Source organism: Chaetodon trifascialis, chromosome 4, assembly GCF_039877785.1.
Source record: "Chaetodon trifascialis isolate fChaTrf1 chromosome 4, fChaTrf1.hap1, whole genome shotgun sequence".
Taxonomy (NCBI): Eukaryota; Metazoa; Chordata; class Actinopteri; order Chaetodontiformes; family Chaetodontidae; genus Chaetodon; species Chaetodon trifascialis.
Genome location: NC_092059.1, coordinates 22,001,270 through 22,024,129, shown reverse-complemented (window position 1 = coordinate 22,024,129; position 22,860 = coordinate 22,001,270). Strand labels below are relative to the sequence as shown.

Here is a 22,860-nt window from a genome sequence, read left to right as displayed (position 1 = left end):
GATCCACAATGGCTTGACTTTTATGCTGTCTGGCAACAACAGGACAACTGGTTATCACATACACCTGGTGTTGGTAAATCATTCCCCCAAAACAATGACCATTTGAGGATTGCACTCATCCTTTTTCCTAGGGTTCATACTATACCATAAATTTCTCAGGCACAATGAATTGTACCCTAAATTTTCCCCGCCTCATCCTGTTTCCCTCATCAAATGTCCTTCTGTCCTCTCCTTCACCTTAGGAAGAAAAGGCCACAAAAACTTGTACAATTCATTGACTGATTCCTGGAAAAAAGAAAGTCTTCTAATTCCTACATTCCTCCCTTTTGACACAAAGTGTCAACAGAGCATATTTAGAAATTACATCAAAATCTCAATTTTGTAAAATCATCAATACAGATTCCAATGAAAACAAACCATGATTACACAAACTCATCATCTGATTCACTGTAAGGGTTTCCTGGTGCCCATTCTGACATAGGGTGAAAATCTGGTTCATCATTATTTCATTGGTTCATTTGGTTTATTTGGCATTTAGCAGTCTGATGGCCAGGGGGAAGTAACTGTTTCTGAGTCTGGCTGTTCTGCAGCGGATGCTGCGGAACCTTCTGCCAGATGCCAGGCGGGAGAACAGTCCATGCTGGGGATGGGTGGGGTCAGAGAGGATCTGGTGGGCTCTGGATAGGCAGCGGCTATCTGCTACCTATGCAGAGACAATAATGTCCCTTTGTGTCAATTTGTTTGGTTCATTGTCCCTGCATCACTTCAATAAGGCACATTGGTATGATTTTCCTTCTCGTCTTCTTTTTAACTCATAGGGCACTATTTTTGACTCTGCTGCTGGCGTGGCGCAGGTGCGGCGCAAAGTCAGGCCCGCGGCGCCGATGGGGCGTGGCAGCGTAGACTGGCGCATCTCCTCCCCCTTCTCATCTCAGTCCCACCTAGTGGCGCAACTTGGAAAGAGGGAGGGGAGAAGGCGTGTAGTGGGTTTGGCACAGCTAAGTCAAATTTTCACTAATCACAGCAGCTCCTTGCCTCACCTTTAAGAACGCCACTGGCAAGGCGCATGGCAAGTTTCAAGCCCAAAATTCTCCCAGGAGGAGGTCCTTAGATGGTAAATCCTCGGCCTCCTCCTCCTCCTCCTCAAAGCAATGATGAACTCCATCTTTGTAGATAACTTTAAGCATTACTATGATCACATTTGTATTTGGAATGAAATGACATGGTTAATAGCAGACAACGATCATCACTTATGTTTTTTTCATGTGTCTGTCTCTCTGTCTCTCGAGTGCTCTGAGATAGATGCAGTATATATGCTCTGTAGGATATCACGGCTGTGTCTGGTTGGCACAGCGACGTTAATTGATTATTTTGCATTCCTGTTTCACCTGTGTACATTCGGTCAGGTTGAGTGACCATTATGCGTGCCAAACATGCTTGCGATGAGGTCAGTTGAGATACTGATCAAAATATTTAAATTTAGGTCTGACTGTATGTGCTGACTCAGATGGATGCATTGAATCGTGGCTGTTGCTGATTATTGATCGCAGTGAAATGCCAGACACTGTGGAAACCTGCCTGTGAGGTATTGGTGACGTGGGCGCACGACTCCACCGGTTTACGAAAATCCACTTGCCCAGTGGTGCGCCACTGGCGCACAGAATTGACCAGGTCTAGGGTGGCGAGTTTTCAGCGCACTTTTACTCTGCCCGTGTGGACCGAATCCGCCGGCTGATTACGCTGACACTTCCCCCTACTGCGCCACAACGCCTCTCCTGGCATGACTGTGCACCTTGGTTTACCAAAATACCAAGTGCGCACCCTGCACCCCACCAGCGGCGGGGACGAAAATAGAGCGCAGTGTGTGCAGAAAACGTGTTCTTAGTGGCAATCTAGTGGTTAGGTCAGATTGAAAGCAACTGAATTCCCCTCACCTCACCCTCTCCTACATTGGCTGCTTATAATGTGAAAAATGTAAAATGCCTTTTGTCTGTTCTGGGCTACTGTAGAACATGGTGGCGTAATCTGTTGACTCTGTGGAAGAGGACTAGTCTCTCTGGACATACAAAGAACTTATTGATATTTTTAAAACCATACAGTTTATTTTCTTTATGATGTAATATGTCAGTCATCATTTTGCAAACACTGACAGTCCTTTGTTAACAATCCTGGAAAAGGAAGAATAAAAAAATCTGGTGAGAAAGAGTGTGCTGAATGTGTTATTTAAGGACACATTGATATAAAGTCATGCAGGTTACAGGGAAGAAAAACAAAGCACAAATTATCAATTCAACATGACTATTTCTTGACAGTGTCAGTGTACAGTCATGTTGTGAAAATAATCATTTGGTCTTTTATGTTACAGCAACAATTTTCATAGTAATGTTTTTCAGCATCATATTTGATTTGACAACTTGACCATAACAATAAAATAGAAATTTTGTTTGTTCTGACAACAAGCTTGTGGATAAGAGACACTACTTCTGTCTGAGCTTTGTGTACTCTGGATAGAAAACAGCAGCACAGATTATAATTATTGTGAACATAGGTCTTAATTAATTCAATTTTGGCATCTACTCTGTTAGATCATGCGGCATAATTTGTTTAAAAAGCCTATTGATCCAATACAAGACTATTCCTGCACAACTGAATATTCAATAGCTTTCCAAACCAAGACTGTTATACCTCCATCTTCCCTGACAATGATTGTTTCAGAGTATAGTGGTTTACATCCTGAATGTGTTTCTTTTTTTCTGTCTTCTCTGTTTTTCTGTCCTGTGTTTGGTCAGTTTCTGTACATTATATTTCTTATCTCAACATGATCTTGGCCTCTCTGGAACCTGGCTGCAGTATCTGAAGGCTGACAATGAGTTTAACTGATTTTCTAAACCAGGGGTAGAAAAAGGCATAGATCAAAGGATTAAAACTGGAGTTACAATAGAACAGCCAACGTTGAGCTGATGACTCTTCACCATCTGTAGTGTCCTGTCCTGTTATAGAAGGAATGTAGTATGGACACAGACAAAGCATAAACACAAGAAGGACAATACCAAGAGTTCTAGCAGCTCTCATCTCTGATTTCTTAACAGTCACAGTAATTGATTTGACAGCTGAAATTTGAGACCTCATGACACGTGCCTGTGACACAGCCACCACAAACACTCTCACATAGAGAACTATGATCACAGTAACAGGGCCGAAAAAGGTGAGAAGCAAGTCTACTGCCCCTGAAATGTAGTTTATGACAATTGTACATTCTTGGTAGCAGGAATTAGACAAATCTATCTGTGCCAAGTAATCTTTCAGTATTATAACATTGTAGATAACAGAACAGATCCAACACAGAGACACACAGGTTTTAAGTCTGCTTGGTGTTACCATGGAAGAATAATGCAGAGGGTAACAAATAGCCACATAGCGGTCCATTGATATGAGCACCATGTTTCCAACAGAGGCAGAGGTGATGATGAAGCCACACATGTACATAAGAGCACATGATATTTTATGCTGAAACCAGCAGGACTGCAGCATGGTGATTACAAGTGGCATCACTGTAAGGCCCACCAGCAAGTCAGACACAGCCAGAGAGAGGAGGATGAGATTGGTGGGGGTCTGGAGCTGCCTGGAGGGGGAGATTAGGATTAGTGCCTCATATTCAGTGCAAATGACTTTAGAGGACAGCAATCATTGTGAGAATACAGACAAAACATGGAATTTCACTTTTGCCAACACAGCAATGTGAAAACCAAACTCTACATAGCCTACATGCTACATAAAGCTCTATAATATCACTGAGCAACCCAGCTTATTTACCAATTACTACTGTAGTTTGGTGATATTATTAAGAATATTTTCATAATGATTGTTGCAATTGTGACACATTTTACACAAAAAACAATGAGAATAACATTTTCATTTACAGGTGAAAGTATTTTTCTGGCTTGTCTTCAACATTTAATAACACAGCCGTATAGACGATGACTCAGAGTCGCTCTTGTTCGTATATAACAGCATAAAATAAACAAAGCTTCCAACCATGAATTAAACTCATACACACTATTAGCTGTTACATTTCAAGAACTGTCTGTGCCTGAAGTGGGAGATGGAGATGATGACCAACAAGTTGAGTGTCACTGTGAGCAGAGCGATACAGGACAGCAGTGTTTTGATGAACATGGCCTCAGGAGTAACAGACATTGACCTGCAGGAGGTGTTGAGTGGAGGGAGACAGAGATCAGCTGTTTCCACTGACTCCATCATCAGAGATAGTTACTGTGGATCTGAACAGAGAGCTGCAGAGGTGTAGCAGCCCTCTGATTCATGTTTTCATGAGATGAGATATTTATCTCTTCTACATTTCATCATTCCTATTACCCATCAGCTCTCTCCTCCCCTTCATCTTCTCCACATGTCCTCCCATCAGCGTGCTTTTTGACAAGAAATATTACAAATATTAAAGCAAATACACAAGCACAAACAAAACAAAAATCTGTTCCTCTTCTCATTTCTCAATGCTTGCAACCTCAGTTTTTTATACACTTATTTATTTTACATTTATCTCCAACTATTATTAAATGAGTCTGTTTTAGAGCGGGCGTCTTTTTTATTTAGAAGGTTCACACGTACTACTCCTATTTTACTTATATTATTATGATATCTAGGTCTTTTCTTCCGTTAATTTGCCCCTACTCACAATGAGACAGGACCTTTTAACTAAAAAAGATGATGGCTCGGTTGGTTGGTTGATGCAGAACCATACTCCCAGGTTATCTCCCCTGCCAGTCTGTTTACTCCTCTGTTTCAAGGCTCACGTAGACCTAACGCTTTATCAACAGCCCTTTTTTCTTTTTCTCTATTTTTCTTATGCAAGTTTCACAGAAACAAGCTGCAGTTCTTCTGCATCTCCTAGCAGGCTACAACCCCTAGTCTTGTGCTACAGTGGTATTGCAGATTTTATTCCTCTGTCAAGGAATAGCTCAGCAGTAGCAGTGGGGGTACAAGTGAACCAGAGTGTCTTTTTGTTCCCATCTCATCCTAGAATGCTAATCCAATGCTAATTTGTTACAATCAGCTCCCCTTACCTCTCCTTGCTCTGCTGACTCTGGAGCAGATGACTGCTCTTGGTCAGAAATTTAGCCCTCCATTGTAGAATAACCTCAGAACTGCTTGTGTCTGCTCTCACTGCTGCTTTAGATGGTTGGATTTTGGCTCAAGTTTCTCATCACACCTTTCCTGTGTCCCTGGTTCTGTCGGCCAACCACAGAGAAGCATTTCAATTCAATAATTTCATCGCCAAATACACCTCTAGGTCTGGCTTCCTTCCTTGCAGTCCCCAAATGTGTCCACCATCCCTATTGGGGATCATGTGAAGCCCGAAATATAGTGTATTGCAATTATCCAGAAGAAGTAAAAGCATTATGTTTATCAATTGAAATGCCAAGACAGTCACACAGTGGTCTGAGGTCACAGACTAGATTTTTACCAAGACTTGGAGATAAAAAAAAAGAATTCACATCTTACTCCCATTTAGGTTTAATGATTCACAAGCCATCCAAAACTTTATCATTTAGGCAGTCAAACAGGTGTTTCAGCGCATCAGGTCCGTCAGGTCTCAAAGGGAGGTCCATTTGTGTGTTGTTAGCATGGCAGTGATATAACACTCTGTGTTTTTGCATAATATGATGAAGGGGGTAATGTAGACAGAAAATAGAAGACAGCTAAACAGATAAGTAGACAAGAATGATCCACTAAATAAAAATAAAAACTTTTTCCTCTCTAGGATAGAGGCGACGCGTTGAAGTGCCTGACATACTGACTCAGTGCTCAAGGCACTCTAGAAGACTTGAGGTGACTTTGATTATCACAGCCTCAGTGCTGTGAAATCAGCAGAAATCAGAGTGAAACGACATTCTATTTTTCTGCAATGATGGAAACATAACACCCTAGATGGACTTGCGATTTGCCATTCGATATAAAGCCCTCCTACTCAAGGGCGCTGGTAATACCAGAGTCTATGAGAGCTAGCAGAAAGAAAATTCACTTCTAGTTCGCACCTCTGTGCGCCCAGACCAATGGCATTGTTTTCCAATTTTTTAATGTTAGCGTGATTGGACAATTCATCTAATCGATCAAGTCCATCAGCAAGCATTTGCGCCACAGCCGTCACTACTTCCAGAGAAGGGAAAAGATGGCTAGTGGAGACTGTGGAGGAAGAATGGTGACTGTGGTGAAGGAAAACTCGATTGTTTCTCTACGTGAAACTCCATTTTTTCGTCGGTCAGATGTGGACAGGAAAAGGGTGAAGGATTTGGGACCCGACTGTCCGGATTTAACCATTTCGCAGCAGACTATTCATACGCACTGATGCGTGCTCGGACGATACAGACTTACTTACAGCGCACACTGTCGGGACTCGGGACACTGCAAGATCGACATGGCTAGCAACTGCAACTCCATCATTTGATTAAGGCAATTACCGTTCAGTTGTTTAGTGATGAGTGAGTGAGTTCTTAAATGGTGAGTTGTTGTGACGTGTGTGCACGAAACAGAACCCAGGAGCGGAAACGGAAAAGGTTGAACAAAAATTTATTTACAACAGGGGCAGGGAGTGCACAAACAAGTACAAAAAATCCAAAAGGGCTGGAGAGTGCTGGGCTGTGTGGGAGACGGGAGGCACACGCAAGCTATCAGGATACTCTGGCGCCGAGGAGTGTCTCTGCAGGCCTTAAGAAGGGACACTGATGGTAAAGCAGGAACAGGTGTGTTCAATCACTCCTCAGCGCAGCAGGGGGGAAGGGTGCCTCAGGAAGAGCAGGTGACAAGTTAGCCCACAACAACCCAGCCAGGAACCAGTGTCACCAAAATAAAAGTCCATGAACCTACCAAAATAACAGCCCAAAGCATACAAACCACAACAGTACCCCCCCCTCAACGAACGCCTCCAGGCGTTCTACCAGGCTTGTCAGGATGAGCAGCATAGAAGTCCCGGAGAAGAGAGTCGTCCAAGATCAGACCCCTGGAAATCCACGACCGCTCCTCGGGACCATACCCCTCCCAGTCCACGAGGTACTGGAACCCCCGACCCCGGGGGCGGACGTCCAGAATCCGAGACACCGTGAAAGCAGGGTGACCGTCGACCAACCGGGGGGGTGGCGGGGCGATGGCTGGAGGGGAGAGCTCACTGGTGTGGACAGGCTTCAGCAGCGACACGTGAAACGAAGGGTGAATCTTCATCGACTCAGGCAACTTGAGTCTCACAACAGAAGGATTAATGACTCTCAGAATCTCAAATGGGCCCACAAAGCGTGGAGAGCTTACGTGACTCGACGTCCAGGGGAAGGTCATGTGACGACAACCACACCTTCTGGCCCGGACGATACTCAGGAGCAGTAGAACGGTGAGTGTCGGCAAGCCGCTTGTTCTTCTCTGCAGTACGCAGGAGCGCCGCCCTGGCGGATTTCCACACCTCTCGCAACCTCCTCAAATGCTCACTGACCGAAGGGACGGCTACTGTCGACTCCTGCTTGGGGAAAAGGGGTGGTTGGTAGCCCAAGCAGCACATGAATGGAGACATACCTGTGGCTGAGCACACGAGGGAGTTATGAGCGTACTCAATCCAAGGGAGCTGTGAACTCCAAGAAACCGGATGATGGGCGGCAACGCAACGCAGGGCAGCCTCCAGACTCTGGTTGGCCCGCTCTGTCTGGCCGTTAGTCTGGGGGTGATAACCAGAAGAGAGACTAGCGGTGGCCCCCACAGCCCTGCAGAACTCTCGCCAGACTTGAGAGGCAAACTGGGGACCCCGGTCAGACACCACATCGAGAGGGAGACCATGCAACTTGAATACATGGACAGAGAGGAGGTGAGCAGTCTCTAGGGCAGAAGGAGGGGCACGTAATGAACTGACTTGGAAAAACGATCAATGATTGTGAGAATTACTGTGTTACCTTCAGACGGGGGTAGTCCGGTCACGAAATCCAGGGCGATGTGGGACCAGGGACGACTAGGCACGGGTAACGGGCGTAACAGTCCCGCTGGGGGCTGATGAGATGTTTTACCACGGGCACAGACAGAGCAGGCGGCGACGAATTCTCGTGTGTCCCGGTACATCTTGGGCCACCAGAAACTCTGGCGGAGGAATGCAAGGGTCCTGTGGAAGCCGGGATGACAAGTGAGTTTGGACGAGTGAGCCCACTGGAGGACCTGGGCCCGGACAGAATCTGGAACAAACCTCCGGTTGGGGGGACCTGTACCGGGATCTGGCTGCTGTACTTGAGCCTCCTTGACGACGGACTCGATCTCCCAGGATGCCAAGCCTACAAAGCAGGAAGGAGGGAGGATGAGGTCAGGACTCTCCGAGTCTAAGGGAGGGGCGTGAAGCCGTGACAAGGTGTCTGGCTTTGTGTTATGTGAACCTGGGCGGTAGGACAGGGTAAAATTGAAACGGCTCAGGAACAGCGCCCATCTGGCCTGGCGGGAATTAAGCCTCTTGGCGGAACGAAGATAGGCCAAATTCTTGTGATCTGTCCATATCAGAAAAGGAACAGAAGTGCCCTCCAGCCAGTGCCTCCACTCTTGCAAAGCCCACACCACAGCCAGCAACTCTTTGTTACCCACGTCGTAATTCCTCTCTGCTTGAGACAGACGGCGGGAAAAAAAAGCACAGGGGTGAAGTTTGTTAGTTTGAGGATCTCTTTGCGACAACACAGCACCAGCTCCGGTGTCGGAGGCATCCACCTCCACCACAAACTGCAAAGAGGAGTCAGGGTGCTTAAGGACGGGGGCTGAGGTGAATAATTCCTTAAGCCGGGTGAAGGCTTGCTGAGCCTCCGGAGACCACCGGAAGGGGGAGCTAGTGGATGTGAGTTTGGTCAGGGGGGCTGCCACCTTGCTGTAGTCCCTAATGAACCTCCTGTAGAAAATTGGCAAAGCCGAGGAATCTCTGGAGCTCCTTGCGGGTGGTAGGGATGGGCCAATCGGTAACTGCTTGAATCTTAGCTGGGTCTGGTTGAAGTTGGCCCCTGGCAATGACATAACCTAGGAAACCCACGGAGGCTGAATGAAACTCACATTTTTCTGGCTTCACATATAACTTGTTCTCAAGAAGCCTCTGGAGAACAAGACGAACATGCTGTCTGTGTTCTTCCAGGGTGCGGGAAAAAATCAAAATGTCATCAAGGTAAACAAACACAAACCTGTTTAGCATGTCATGCAGCACATCATTGATGAGGGCCTGGAAAACCGCGGGGGCATTAGTGAGTCCAAATGGCATTACCAAGTATTCAAAATGGCCCTGGGGGGTGTTGAAAGCTGTTTTCCACTCATCCCCCTCTTTAATCCGGATGAGATGGTAGGCGTTCCTGAGGTCGAGCTTGGTGAAGATGGTAGCGGAACACAGGGGCTCGAAAGAGGGGTCGATGAGGGGGAGAGAGTACTTATCCTTGATGGTGATGTTGTTTAGACCACGAAAGTCAATACAGGGGCGTAGGGAGGAGTCTTTCTTTTTCACAAAAAAGAAACCTGCCCCCAAGGGCGAGGACAAGGGGCGGATGATACCTGAAGCCAGTGAGTCTTGGATGTAGGACTCCATAGCCTCCTTCTCCGGGCGAGACAGGTTGTACAGACGACTGGAGGGAAGGGGCGCTCCAGGGAGGAGGTCTATGGAGCAATCATAGGGACGATGTGGGGGAAGGGAAAGGGCTAGCTCTTTACTAAACACCGGAGCCAGGTCGTGATACTCAGACGGAACTGAGGAGAGGTCCAGGGGAGGCGGAGGAACCAACGGAGGGCGTGTGGCGAAGGGGTTGGCTGAACGAAGGCAATGGGAATGGCAATGGGGGCTCCAGTTGGTTATACTGGAGGTCTTCCAGTTAATTTGGGGGTTATGCAGGAGTAACCAGGGGAGCCCGAGAACCAGGGGAACATGAGGGGAAGGAATGACAACCAGTTGCAGGTCTTCCCTGTGGTTACCAGAAACAATGAGGGTGACAGGGGCAGTGCGAAACTTAACTTCAGCTATCAATCTACCATCTAGTGCAGTGACATTCTTGGGAGAATCAAGGGGCTCTAAAGGGAGGTTGAGTTGGGCTGCCAGTTCTTCATGGATGAAGCTCTCATCCGCTCCAGAATCAATTAAAACTTTTAATGGCAGCGACTCTTTACCCCAGAGAAGGCGGGAGGGAACAGTTATGCGTGCAGGAGAGCTTGTGACTGAGGAGGTTTGGCTCACCAGGGCGCTCTCTTCTACTGGTGAGCCCGGTCTTTTAAGGTCTGGGGGCAGGAGGCTATGAAGTGGCCCGCCTGGCCACAATAGATACAGAGCCGTTGGTTGAATCTCCGCTGACGTTCACTGGGATGTAAGCGAGCCCGGCCCACCTGCATGGGTTCCTCCGAGGATGGACTGGGGAGTGAGGGAGCCGGAGAAGACGGAAGGGGAGTACTGTGGTGAACTGGCGGCCCTGAAAAAGGAGCTGGCCTGTGGCCTCTAGTTGGGCTGGACTGAGCTCTCTCCCTCCGCCTCTCCCTAAGCCTATTGTCAATGCGAATAGCCAATGAAATTAAAGCCTCGGGCTCATCCCTGGAAGCTAACTGATCCTTTAGCTCACCAGAAAGGTTGCTAAGAAAAATTCCCATTAACTCACGCTCCCCCCACCCACTCTCTGAGGCTGCAATTCTAAAATCAATGGAAAATTCTGCCACTGATCTAGAACCCTGCACGAGAGAAAATAGGCGTTTAGCAGCTTCCTGTCCCTGCAAAGGGTGATCAAAAATTCTACACAGCTCTTTGGAAAAATTAACAAAAGTGGAGAGAGTGGGAGAACCCTGTTCCCACAGAGCTGTGGCCCATTGAGCAGCTCTACCCCTGAGCAGGTTAATAACATAAGCAATCTTAGCTCTGTCAGAAGGATAACTAAGGGGCTGTTGGTCAAACACTAAAGAGCAACGTAAAACAAAGCTATTGGCCCCTCCAATCTCACCAGTGTAGGGCTCAGGAGTGGGGACAAAGGGCTCTTGGTGTCTGCCTGAGAGTGGAGAGGATGGTGCAGGAGGGGGAGGGGGTGCAGTACTCACGGTGGCGTGTTCAGTGGAGACGCTGTGATCAGGGGGAATGAGCTGGTCTGAGAGGTTGGAGACCTGGTTGCTGAGGGTCTGGAGTGATTCCATGATACCTTGTAACATATTCTCATGTTGTCCCAGCCGAAGTCCTTGTCTGGCGATTGCAGATCTTACCGGATCCGAATCCGCTGGGTCCATGCTGGCCAGAGTATTCTGTGACGTGTGTGCACGAAACAGAACCCAGGAGTGGAAACGGAAAAGGTTGAACAAAGATTTATTTACAACAGGGGCAGGGAGTGCACAAACAAGTACAAAAAATCCAAAAGGGCTGGAGAGTGCTGGGCTGTGTGGGAGACGGGAGGCACACGCAAGCTATCAGGATACTCTGGCGCCGAGGAGTGTCTCTGCAGGCCTTAAGAAGGGACACTGATGGTAAAGCAGGAACAGGTGTGTTCAATCACTCCTCAGCGCAGCAGGGGGGAAGGGTGCCTCAGGAAGAGCAGGTGACAAGTTAGCCCACAACAACCCAGCCAGGAACCAGTGTCACCAAAATAAAAGTCCATGAACCTACCAAAATAACAGCCCAAAGCATACAAACCACAACAGTTGTGTTATGTTGTGCTCTCCAAATGTTGAATTGTAAATAGTCAATTGTATTGATTGCATATTGCCAGCCAAATTGTATATACTGAACATGTTCTGTTAAGATTTGATTAATTACAGTTTTGATGATAGTATAATTTGATTTGATTTGATTATTGCTATGGCATCCATGGTGCCTATAAATTGTAGACTGTGCTAAAAGTGATTTCATGGGCAAACTAGTAGATGACTATGTATCTGTTGATGCCACGGTGGAAGTGTTTTATTGTGGAACCTAATTTATTGTATTTGAGACATTTAACTTGATATAACTATACAAAAATACTGTTTAGTATGTACAATTCATGTCTGGTGTTGCCATCTAGTGGTTGAACAGGAAAACCAAATTAAACAATACAATGTAACACTGTAAAGTGACTGACTTTTATTTATTATTATTTTACTCATTGAACGGGTCATCTTAGTCATCATTGCAACAGTTGCCCCCCCAGAGAAATTTGTCACGAGCTGCCACTGCTGTACAGTATGCACAATTCATGTCTGGTGTTGCCATCTAGTGGTTGAACAGGAAAACCAAATTAAACAATACAATGTAACACTGTAAATTTAGTTATCTGACTTTTATTTGGGGCTGCATGGTGGCGCAGCAGTGTGAGTGTGAATGGTTGTTTGTGTATATATGTTGCCCTGTGATCGGCTGGCGACTGGTCCAGGGTGAACCTGCCTCCCGCCCGTTGACAGCTGAGATAGGCTCCAGCCCCCCCGCGACCCCGAAAGGGATAAGCGGCATAGAAAATGGATGGATGGATGGACTTCTATTTGTTATTATTTTACTCATTGAACGGGTCATCTTAGCCATCAAAGCAACAGTTACCCCCCCCCCCCACCGAGAGAAATTTGTCAGGAGCTGCCACTGGAGATGATGGGCAATAGGAATGACGAAATGTAGAAGAGATAAATATCTTATCTCATGAAAAGGTGAATCAGAGGGCTGCTAGACCTCAGCAGCTCTCTGTTCAGATCCACAGTCACTATCTCTGATGATGGAGTCAGTGGAAGCAGCTGATCTCTGTATCCCTCCACTCAACACCTCCTGCAGGTCAATGTCTGTTACTCCTGAGGCCATGTTCATCAAAACACTGCTGTCCTGTATCACTCTGCTTACTGTGACACTCAACTTGTTGGTCATCATCTCCATCTCCCACTTCAGGCACAAACACTTTCCTTGAAATATAACAGCTAATATTTTTCATACACTTAATTTATGGATGGAAACTGTGTTTATTCTATGCTGTTCTATGCTGAAAAGACCAAAGTTAAAACGTGTCCTCTGAAGCCTATTTTCACTTGCAAATGAAAATGTCATTCTCACTGGGTTTTTCTGTTTTTCTGCCACAATAAAAGTAATCACCATGAAAATCTACATAATAATACCAAGACACTCCTGTAGTATTTAGTTCATAAACAGTGGAGCTGAGTGATATTATAGAGCTTTACGTGGCATGTAGGCTAAGTAGACTTTGGTTTTCGTATTGCTGTGTCTGTAATAGTAAAATTTCACTTTCTGTATTCTGTCTATCTTCTTACGATAATAGATGTGATCTGATACTCATTGCACTGAATATGAGGCACTAATCATAATCTCCCCCTCCAGGCAGCTCCAGACCCCCACCAGTCTCATCCTCCTCTCCCTGGCTGTGTCTGACTTGCTGGTGGGCTTTACAGTGATGCCGTCTGCAATCACTCTGCTGCAGTCCTGCTGGTTTCAGCATAAAATCTCATGTGCTCTTATGTACCTGTCTAGCTTCATCATCACCTCTGCCTCTATTGGAAACATGGTGCTCATATCGATGGACCGCTATGTGGCTATTTGTTACCCTCTGCGTTATTCTTCCATGGTAACACCAAGCAGAGTTCAAATCTGTGTGTCTCTGTGTTGGATCTGTTCTGTTATCTACAGCGTTATAATATTGAAAGATGACTTGTCACAGCCTGCAATCGGCTGGCGACCGGTTCAGGGTGTACCCCGCCTCTCGCCCATTGTAGCTGGGATAGGCTCCAGCCCCCCGCAACCCCGAAAGGGATAAGCGGTATAGATAATGGATGGATGGACTTGTCACAGATAATTTTGTCTAATTCATGCTACCAAGAATGTAAAGTTATCATAAACTACATTTCAGGGACAGTAGACTTGCTTCTCACCTTTTTCGGCCGTTACTGTGATAATAGTTCTCTATGTAAGAGTGTTTGTGGTGGCTGTGTCACAGGCACGTGTCATGAGGTCTCAAATTTCAGCTGTCAAATCAATTACTGTGACTGTTAAGAAATCAGAGATGAGAGCTGCTAGAACTCTTGGTATTGTCCTTCTTGTGTTTATACTTTGTCTGTGTCCATACTACATTCCTTCTCTAGCAGGACAGGACACCACAGTTGGTGTAGAGTCATCAGCTCCAATTTGGCTGTTCTATTGTAACTCTAGTTTTAATCCTCTGATCTATGCCTTTTTCTACCCTTGGTTTAGAAAAGCAGTTAAACTCATTGTCAGCCTTCAGATACTGCAGCCAGGTTCCAGAGAGGCCAAGATGATGTTGAAATAAATGTTTTACAGTTCATAAACAGTCTAAAGTCAGTCTAAGTCATGGTGAAGTAAATGTATTTAGTTTTCCCAACTGCACACTCAGTTCACAATAATATTCAAAGAACACAGTGAAAGCATAATGTTATGATATATAAATGCATCAACACTGGTAGAGCAGAAATTGGCATTTCTATGTAGCCTATAGTTGAGAACATTTTTCCTTTTGTACATGGTATTAAATACTGCTTGAAATAACATTTGTCGTTGCTCTGATCATTGTTGACTTATAAATCCTGGTTGTGTAAAATTTCTAGCAGGAGCAAAACATTTAGGTCCCACATTGTCTTGGTGTGTTATGTTCAATAACAGCTTTATTGTTACCCAAACCGGGACTGGCTGCTGTTGGCCATAGTTTTGTTTTCCTGTAAGAAAAGAGAACTCAGGAACGTACATCTGACTTTGACCACATGGGGTCAAACGCCACACCAATCAGAAAATGAAAAATGTTTACCCACAGTTTACTTGCAATGGACAGACATATAGGCAACTAATTTGATAATTGATTATTTACTTTGGTCATTTTCAAGGGAAGCTGTCAAATAATTGATAGTTTCAGGTTGCTAAATGTTAATATTTGTCACTTTTTTCTTAAATTATAGTTCATTGATTGTCTTTCAAGTTTTTCATTCATGTTTTATAGACCAAATAATTAATTCGGAAAAACAAACAAACAAACAAAAAACAATAATTCATCGATAAAGAAAATTGTAATTCGTTTCAGCTCAAGATAGACATACCCAGATGCTCACTCTCTCACACACACACTTATTTATTTTTTTTAATTTAGTGCTAATGGTTACACAGAATGATGATTTAATGTTTCAAAGATTTATTTTACTCCTTCATTTCTCATATTGTTAAAAAAGATGTCATGTGAGGAAGTAGTTTGTGGTACATCTGAAGGTAAATATACTGCATAGTGGAAATGTAATGATCCCACAAACGCACAGTATGATAATATGCCAATATAAAGTCAATAATATGATATTTATTACAAAAAGAAAGAAAGAAAGAAAGAAAGAAAGAAAGAAAGAAAGAAAGAAAGAAAGAAAGAAAGAAAGATGACTTGAAAACATGCCCTTTATTCATAAATTAGTGTATCCAGAATTTATATTGCTCTAAAATTTGTTCTTAACTTAAAATGCTTCTGCTTCAAACTTCAGGTATGGCGAGTGCAGTTTGTGATTGGAAAAGAAGCTGCAACACTTTTCATTTCCCATTCGCTGGTCATAACATTAACTGTGTTATAGCTCTGAGTAGCTTGTCAAGTCCACCCATCTATGGTTTTTGAGATATCATGAGATTCTTTAAATTGTTACATCCTTAATAAATAAATACACAAATATCTGAATTTATATCATCATACAATTGTCACAGGGACAAGCCTGTTGTACACTGTTGCTCATAAAGTTGGAATAAAATATTTTTTACCTCTTTCCATGAAATGATTGTGACAATAAGATTCATTCTTGACCGATAAAGTGTATATCTTCTCAAAACTGAATTAATAATAATAACAATAAAATTTGGGATATTGAAACAATAGGATTAAGGCTTTGTTTAAATTCTTCAGCCTTGGTCAGTTTAACAGGAAACACATATTGGAGAAGATTTCATGCATATGAAGAGGGCCGGAGTGAGACTCATTTTCAGACCTGGAGTTTCATGCCTCAGACTGGCCCACTTTAGATAGCAACCTATTATTATTAAAATCATGTAATTATAACCTTACGTTTTAAGTCTACAATAGCACACTGTAACGAAAATCCTTGTAATTCAGCATATTTTTCTAAAATATTTCCAGTTCAGTGCAAGTAAGGGTTGCTTCACAATGTAGATTTATATCAACATGAATACACAACCTCAACATTATTCTTTACAACATATCCTTTTCAACAATATCTGAATCTATATTCTGTTCAAATAAGTGTTTGTTTGGGCATAGAAAGTGGTCATATTGGAACTAATGCTTGCTTGTTCAAATACTCTCTTACAACAGCTCACCTGTTCCTTCCATACTGACAGAAGCAATCCCTTCATCACGACTGGCTCCTGGCTCTGCTTCCGACACTAAATCACATTTTAAAAATGGTCATAATTCTCAGCACAAATCTCCCCTTTTTACAAAGCCTTCTGATCAATTCAGGTCAGTTTCATTAATGCAGTGCTGAATCATCTAGCATCTCAGGGCACTTTTCATATAGAGCAGGTCTACACTATACTCTTCATTCTATTAATTGTAATAATATTCACTCAACGAGCAATCCTACCTGCCCACTCTGGACTTGTGGGCTCATGGCTGGTGCTTGGTGCTGGATCTTGCTTCTGACTCTGAGGGGCTACAAGACAAAGTTTCCCAGTTATGTGGCGTCGCATCATACTATAATTTAAATAGCGTTATGTTATATGCCACAATGCTACACAACTCATTGACATGATAATTAATTAACTTGAACGGTGGTTTGCAGGCAAAGTTCAACATCTTGCCGTACCCGTTTCGTCGTCCTCATTTGTCATTTCCAACCGCAAGCTCGTTTTAGTGAAAAAGTTGCCAAAGTTAGCACATTTGGCTGCGTCTGTTTCCAGAGCTTTCCTCTTTTTAATTCTTATGTTAGGGTGCATCTGAAAAAAAAAGAAAAAGAAAAAGAAAAAAGCGCTGCCAAAGGAGGCGGAGGCGGCCCAGGACAGCGGTAGCAGAATACATGATCAACCCAGTGCCATGACTGAACACCAGCCCCCCCCCCCCCCCCCCAAAAAAAAATACAATAAAAAAATGAACCAAAAAAAAGTGAATACCGGCCCTCGCGGCACAAACATCAGACCGGCCCACTGGGAATTGTCCCGGTACTCCCGATTAGCCACTCCGGGCCTGCATATGAATGTCCATTATCACTCTTTTCAATGTGACACAGTCACTAATCTCAAGTGGCCACTCCTGACACGGATCAGTGCATTGAGATGTCGTGGCATACTGTCCACAAGCTTGTTGTCAGTGGGCAGGGTGTCCTGCTATTCAGTTGAAGCCTGGGCGAACTCCTATAGAGTTTGGGGTATATTCTCCCTCCCATTGATGGCTTGACCTAAGGCATCCCAGGCATGCTCAATAAGGCTCATATCAGGGGAGCAAGCGGGCAATGGCATCTGCTGCACCCCCACTGCATCAACATATTCTCTCACTGCAGCTGCCTTATGTGCTCTAGTGTTGTTGTCTTGCAGATGAAAGCTGTTCCCATAGACTCGTCTTGCATGTGGGATGTAATGTTCTCCAGGGTGTCCCTGTACACAACGACTTTGACGTTTGCATCCAGCACCACCAATGGTGTCTTTATTCCATTATGAATACTGGCCAATACCATCACTGAGGCACCACCACCTTGAGTGGTTTCATGGATGCAGTCATCGCAAAGGTTTTCACCAGGTAATTGTAGAACCCATCGTCATCCATCTGCATGGTTAAGGATATAGCGGCTCTTTTCCATAAAGATAACATCTCACCAGTGCCCAAGCTGTAATCTTTTGTGCTCCCTCGCACAGTGAAGTCGAGCCACTCTGTGTTGAACAGTTAGGTGTGAACACTTGGTCACTCTTCTTGCTCAGTAACCATGCTAAAGCAACCTTCGATTTACAATTCGGTGAGAAACATTGATTCCATGGTGTCTTCTCCACAAATGACAAAGGCGGCTCGATTGCATTTTCCAGTTTCTACGGCACAGATCATCTCATCTGGGAGTCAGTCGTGGTTGTCCTGGAAATTTTCGTGACCTCAAATGACCCTCTTCTTGATGAACAAATCAGAAATACGGGCTTGTTTGTGTCCGTCCTATCCTCTGGTAAAGACCTCTGCTTGCTGACTTAGACTACGACTAGTCTTTCCTCTTGCCCCTTCCAAACCTGATCATTAATAAGATTGTTTCTTAGTTGCCAAACCAAACTACTCCTGAAGCCAGCGTTTGCTCCAAACAAAGGAACAAGAGACTCACATGCTTTACAGTTCAGTCAGCGCTGCACTTGGATCCTGATATAACCTGTTACAGATTTCCTCTGTGACCACGGTGTGTTTGAAAAATTCATCCATCCATCCATTGTCTTCTGCTTATCCGGGGCCGGGTTGCAGGGGGAGCAGTCTGAGCAGGGACGCCCAGACTTCCCTCTCCCTGGACACTTCCTCCAGCTCTTCCGGGGGGATCCCAAGGCGTTCCCAGGCCAGCCGAGTGACATAGTCACCCCAGCGTGTCCTGGGTCTTCCCCGGGGCCTCCTCCCGGTGGGACATGCCTGGAACACCTCCCTAGGGAGGCGTCCAGGGGGCATCCGATAAAGATGCCCGAGCCACCTCAGCTGACTCCTCTCAATGCGGAGGAGCAGCGACTCTACTCTGAGCTCCTCCCGGGTGACAGAGCTCCTCACCCTATCTCTAAGGGAGCGCCCCGCCACCCTGCGGAGGAAACTCATTTCAGCCGCTTGTATCCGGGACCTCGTTCTTTCGGTCATGACCCAAAGTTCATGACCATAGGTGAGGGTAGAAACATAGATTGACCGGTAAATCGAGAGCTTCGCCTTTCAGCTTAGCTCCTTCTTCACCACGACAGACCGATACAGCGACCGCATTACTGCAGCCGCTGCACGGATCCGCCTGTCAATCTCACGTTCCATCCTTCCCTCACTCGAGAACAGGATCCCAAGATACTTAAACTCCTCCACTTGAGGCAGGAACTCTCCCCCAACCTGAAGGGAGCAAGCCACCTTTTTCCGGTCGAGAACCATGGCCTCGGACTTGGAGGTGCTGACTCTCATCCCAGCTGCTTCACACTCGGCTGCGAACCGCCCCAGCGCATGCTGAAAGTCCTGGCTCGAGGTAGCCAACAAGACAACATCATCCGCGAAAAGCAGAGACGAAATCTGCCGGCCCCCGAACCGAACCCCCTCCGGCCCCTGGCTGCGCCTAGAAATCCTGTCCATAAAAATGATGAACAGAACCGGTGACAAAGGGCAGCCCTGCCGGAGTCCAACATGCACCGGGAACAGGTCCGACTTACTGCCGGCAATGCGAACCAAGCTCCTGCTCCGGTTGTACAGGGACTGTAGAGCCCTCAACAGAGGGCCTCCAACCCTATATTCCCGGAGCACCTCCCACAGAATGACGCGAGGGACACGGTCGAATGCCTTCTCCAAGTCCACGAAGCACATGTGGACTGGTTGGGCAAACTCCCATGAACCCTCAAGCACCCTGTGGAGGGTATAGAGCTGGTCCAGTGTTCCACGGCCAGGACGAAAACCGCATTGTTCCTCTTGAATCCGGAGTTCGACTATCGGCCGGATTCTCCTCTCCAGTACCCTGGAATAGACTTTACCAGGGAGGCTGAGGAGTGTGATCCCCCGATAGTTGGAGCACACCCTCCGGCCCCCCTTTTTAAAAAGAGGGACCACCACCCCAGTCTGCTAGTCCAGAGGCACTGTCCCCGTCTGTCATGCGATGCTGCAGAGGCGTGTCAACCAAGACAGTCCTACAACATCCAGAGACTTGAGGTACTCAGGGCGGATCTCATCCACCCCCGGCGCTTTGCCACCGAGGAGCTTGCGAACTACCTCAGTGACTTCAGCCCCGGTGATGAATGAATCGACCTCCAAGTCCCCAGTCTCTGCTTCCTCTACGAAAGACATGACAGAGGGATTGAGGAGATCCTCGAAGTATTCCTTCCACCGCCCGACAATATCCCCAGTCGAGGTCAACAGCTCCCCACCTCCACTGTAAACAGTGTTGACAGAAAGCTGCTTCCCCCTCCTGAGGCGCCGAATGGTTTGCCAGAATTTCCTCGAGGCTGACCGGTAGTCCTCCTCCATGGCCTCCCCGAACTCCTCCCAGACCTGAGTTTTTGCTTCTACAACCGCCCGAGCTGCCGCACGCTTGGTCTGCCGGTACCCATCAGCTGCCTCAGGAGTCCTATGAGCCAACCAGGCCCGATAGGACTCCTTCTTCAGCTTGACGGTATCCCTTACTTCCGGTGTCCACCACCGGGTTCGGGGGTTGCCGCCACGACAGGCACCGCCGACTTTACAGCCACAGCTACGGATGGCTGCATCAACAATGGAAGTGGAGAACATGGTCCATTCGGACTCAATATCTCCAACCTCCCTCGGGATCTGGTTGAAGCTCTCCCGGAGGTGGGAGTTGAAAACTTCCCTGACAGCGGGTTCCACCGGACGTTCCCAACAGACCCTCACGGTACGTTTGGGTCTGCCAAGTCTGTCCCGCTTCTTCCCCTGCCAGCGAATCCAACTCGCCACCAGGTGGTGATCAGTTGACAGCTCAGCCCCTCTCTTTACCCGAGTGTCCAAGACATACCACCGAAGGTCAGATGATACGACTACAAAGTCGATCATTGACCTCCGGCCTAGGGTGTCCTGGTGCCACGTGCACTGATGGACACCCTTATGCTTGAACATGGTGTTCGTTATGGACAAACTGTGACTAGCACAGAAATCCAATAACAGAACACCACTCGGGTTCAGTTCGGGGAGGCCGTTCCTCCCAATCACACCCCTCCAGGTGTCACTGTTGCTGCCCACGTGAGCATTGAAGTCTCCCAGCAGAACAATGGAGTCCCCGGTTGGAGCACTTTCCAGTACCCCTCCCAGGGACTCCAAGAAGGCTGGGTACTCTACGCTACTGTTCAGCCCGTAGGCCGAAACAATAGTGAGAGACCTATCCCCAACCCGAAGGCGCAGGGAAGCGACCCTCTCGCTCAGCGGGGAGAATTCCAACACATGGCAGCTGAGCTGGGGGGCTATAAGCAAGCCCACACCAGCTCGCCGCCTCTCACCGCGGGCAACTCCAGAGTAGAAGAGAGTACAGCCTCTCTCAAGGAGTTGGGTTGCAGAGCCCAGACTGTGCGTGGAGGTGAGCCCGACTATCTCTAGCCGGTACCGCTCAACCTCCCGCACTAGCTCAGGCTCTTTCCCCCACAGTGAGGTGACATTCCATGTCCCCATAGCCAGAGTCGTTGTCCAGGGTTTGGGTCGTCGGGGCCCCCCGTCCACGACTGCTACCCATTCCACATAGCACCGGCCCCTCCTGATCCTTCCTGCGGGTGGTGGGCCTACGGGAAGGCGGGTCCACGTCACTCCTTCGGGCTGTGCCCACGGGACCCGGCCACCAGGCGCTCGCCTGTGAGCCCCAACCCCAGGCCTGGCTCCAGGGCGGGGCCCCGGTGACGCCAATCCGGGCGACGTACGCTTCCTTGATTTGATGTCTTTCATAGGGGCTTTCTGAACTGCTCTTAGTCTGACCTGTCACCTAGAACCTGTTTGCCTTGGGAGACCCTACCAGGGGCATTAAGCCCTGTACAACATAGCCTCTAGGATCATTCGGGTACTCAAACTCCTCCACCACGATAAGGTGGCAGTTCAAGGAGGAGTGAAAAATTCATTTTTATTTTTTATTTTTTTCTTGTTTTAGGGCCCAGTACAATAGAGAAAAAGCTCGAGTCAAGGATGTGAATGACCTCAGAATGATCAGTGATGGGAAAAAGCTGTCTGTACTGGTCCTGTTAGATCTCAGTGCTGCATTTGATGCTGGACTGGCTTAAACACTGGGTTGGTCTTTCTGAAACAGCTGGTCAGGTCTTATCTAGCTGGTTGACAGTTATATGACTGATCTGTTCTCCAATAAAATAGACATGTAATGTCCCTCAGGGCTCTCTCTTTGGCCTAGATCTTTTCAGTCTTTATATGTCACCACTTGGCAATATTATTAGAAATCATAATATCAATTTCCATAATTACACAGACAATACCCAGCTACGTATGCATGTAAGAACGCGGGATGGACATTTTTCACTCTCCTCTTTACATTTCAAAGACTAAATGATTAATGGCTTAATCTGAAAAAAAAAAAAAAAAAAAAAAAAAAATCAATAGTGAAAATAAAAATCAATTGCAACAGCAGATGTATGCAAGGCACTTAACATACTTACACCATATCCATACAGTACATCAGACAACTCTTCATGATAACTGAAACTTCATAAACACATATTTTTAAATACTATTTGCTTGCAATCATTCATGTGGACAATACAATTTTATAAAACAATTACAGAATATAATCATATTGTATTGTGTCCCTTTTTTAAAATTAATTAAAAGACTGAGAGCCAAGGTAAGTCTGAATTTGTGTACGCCATATAAAACCTCTTAAAACACAAACTTGATCTCAAGAATTGGTTTCTTAAACGTTAAGCTCTCAGTTCCAAATTACACATGAGTTATGTCTCTTGCAGGGCTCCCAAACAAATTATTTAAAACAATTCCCATTTTGGGTGATTACTGTGCAAAGCATATGAATTGTTATTCTTATGAAGTGCAATTATTTCCACTTGTGTTTGTGAAGGAAAAGAGTTATTTGCCTTCAATAACATCTACTTCCCAGCTTGATGATTTATAGGAGGTTGCAAGTGATGATGAAAGCTTTGCCCGATCTCTCACCCCTTAAGTACCTTGTGTTTATTGTGTTAACTAATACTGTGTTTATTGATTTTGAGTACACTCTGCTCGTATGTTCCTTCAG

The 22,860-nt window shown here is 46.0% G+C and overlaps 3 protein-coding genes and 1 pseudogene across 3 annotated transcripts in view; 2 read left to right on the top strand and 2 right to left on the bottom strand.

Moving 5' to 3' along the window:
- Positions 1–22,860, top strand: part of LOC139329877 (mitochondrial adenyl nucleotide antiporter SLC25A24-like) — a 378,717-nt gene that overhangs the window by 240,011 nt on the left and 115,846 nt on the right. The gene's annotated exons all lie outside the window — the stretch shown is intronic.
- Positions 1–22,860, bottom strand: part of LOC139329891 (EEIG family member 2-like) — a 354,478-nt gene that overhangs the window by 227,919 nt on the left and 103,699 nt on the right. The gene's annotated exons all lie outside the window — the stretch shown is intronic.
- LOC139330123 (trace amine-associated receptor 13c-like) lies at positions 2,809–4,257 on the bottom strand. Its single transcript, XM_070960860.1, has 2 exons — positions 4,091–4,257; positions 2,809–3,622 (listed from the first exon to the last, which is right to left on the bottom strand). Exons 1-2 carry the CDS (start codon positions 4,255–4,257, stop codon positions 2,809–2,811), a joined length of 981 nt encoding a protein of 326 aa, XP_070816961.1.
- LOC139330121 (trace amine-associated receptor 13c-like) lies at positions 12,702–14,255 on the top strand (annotated as a pseudogene).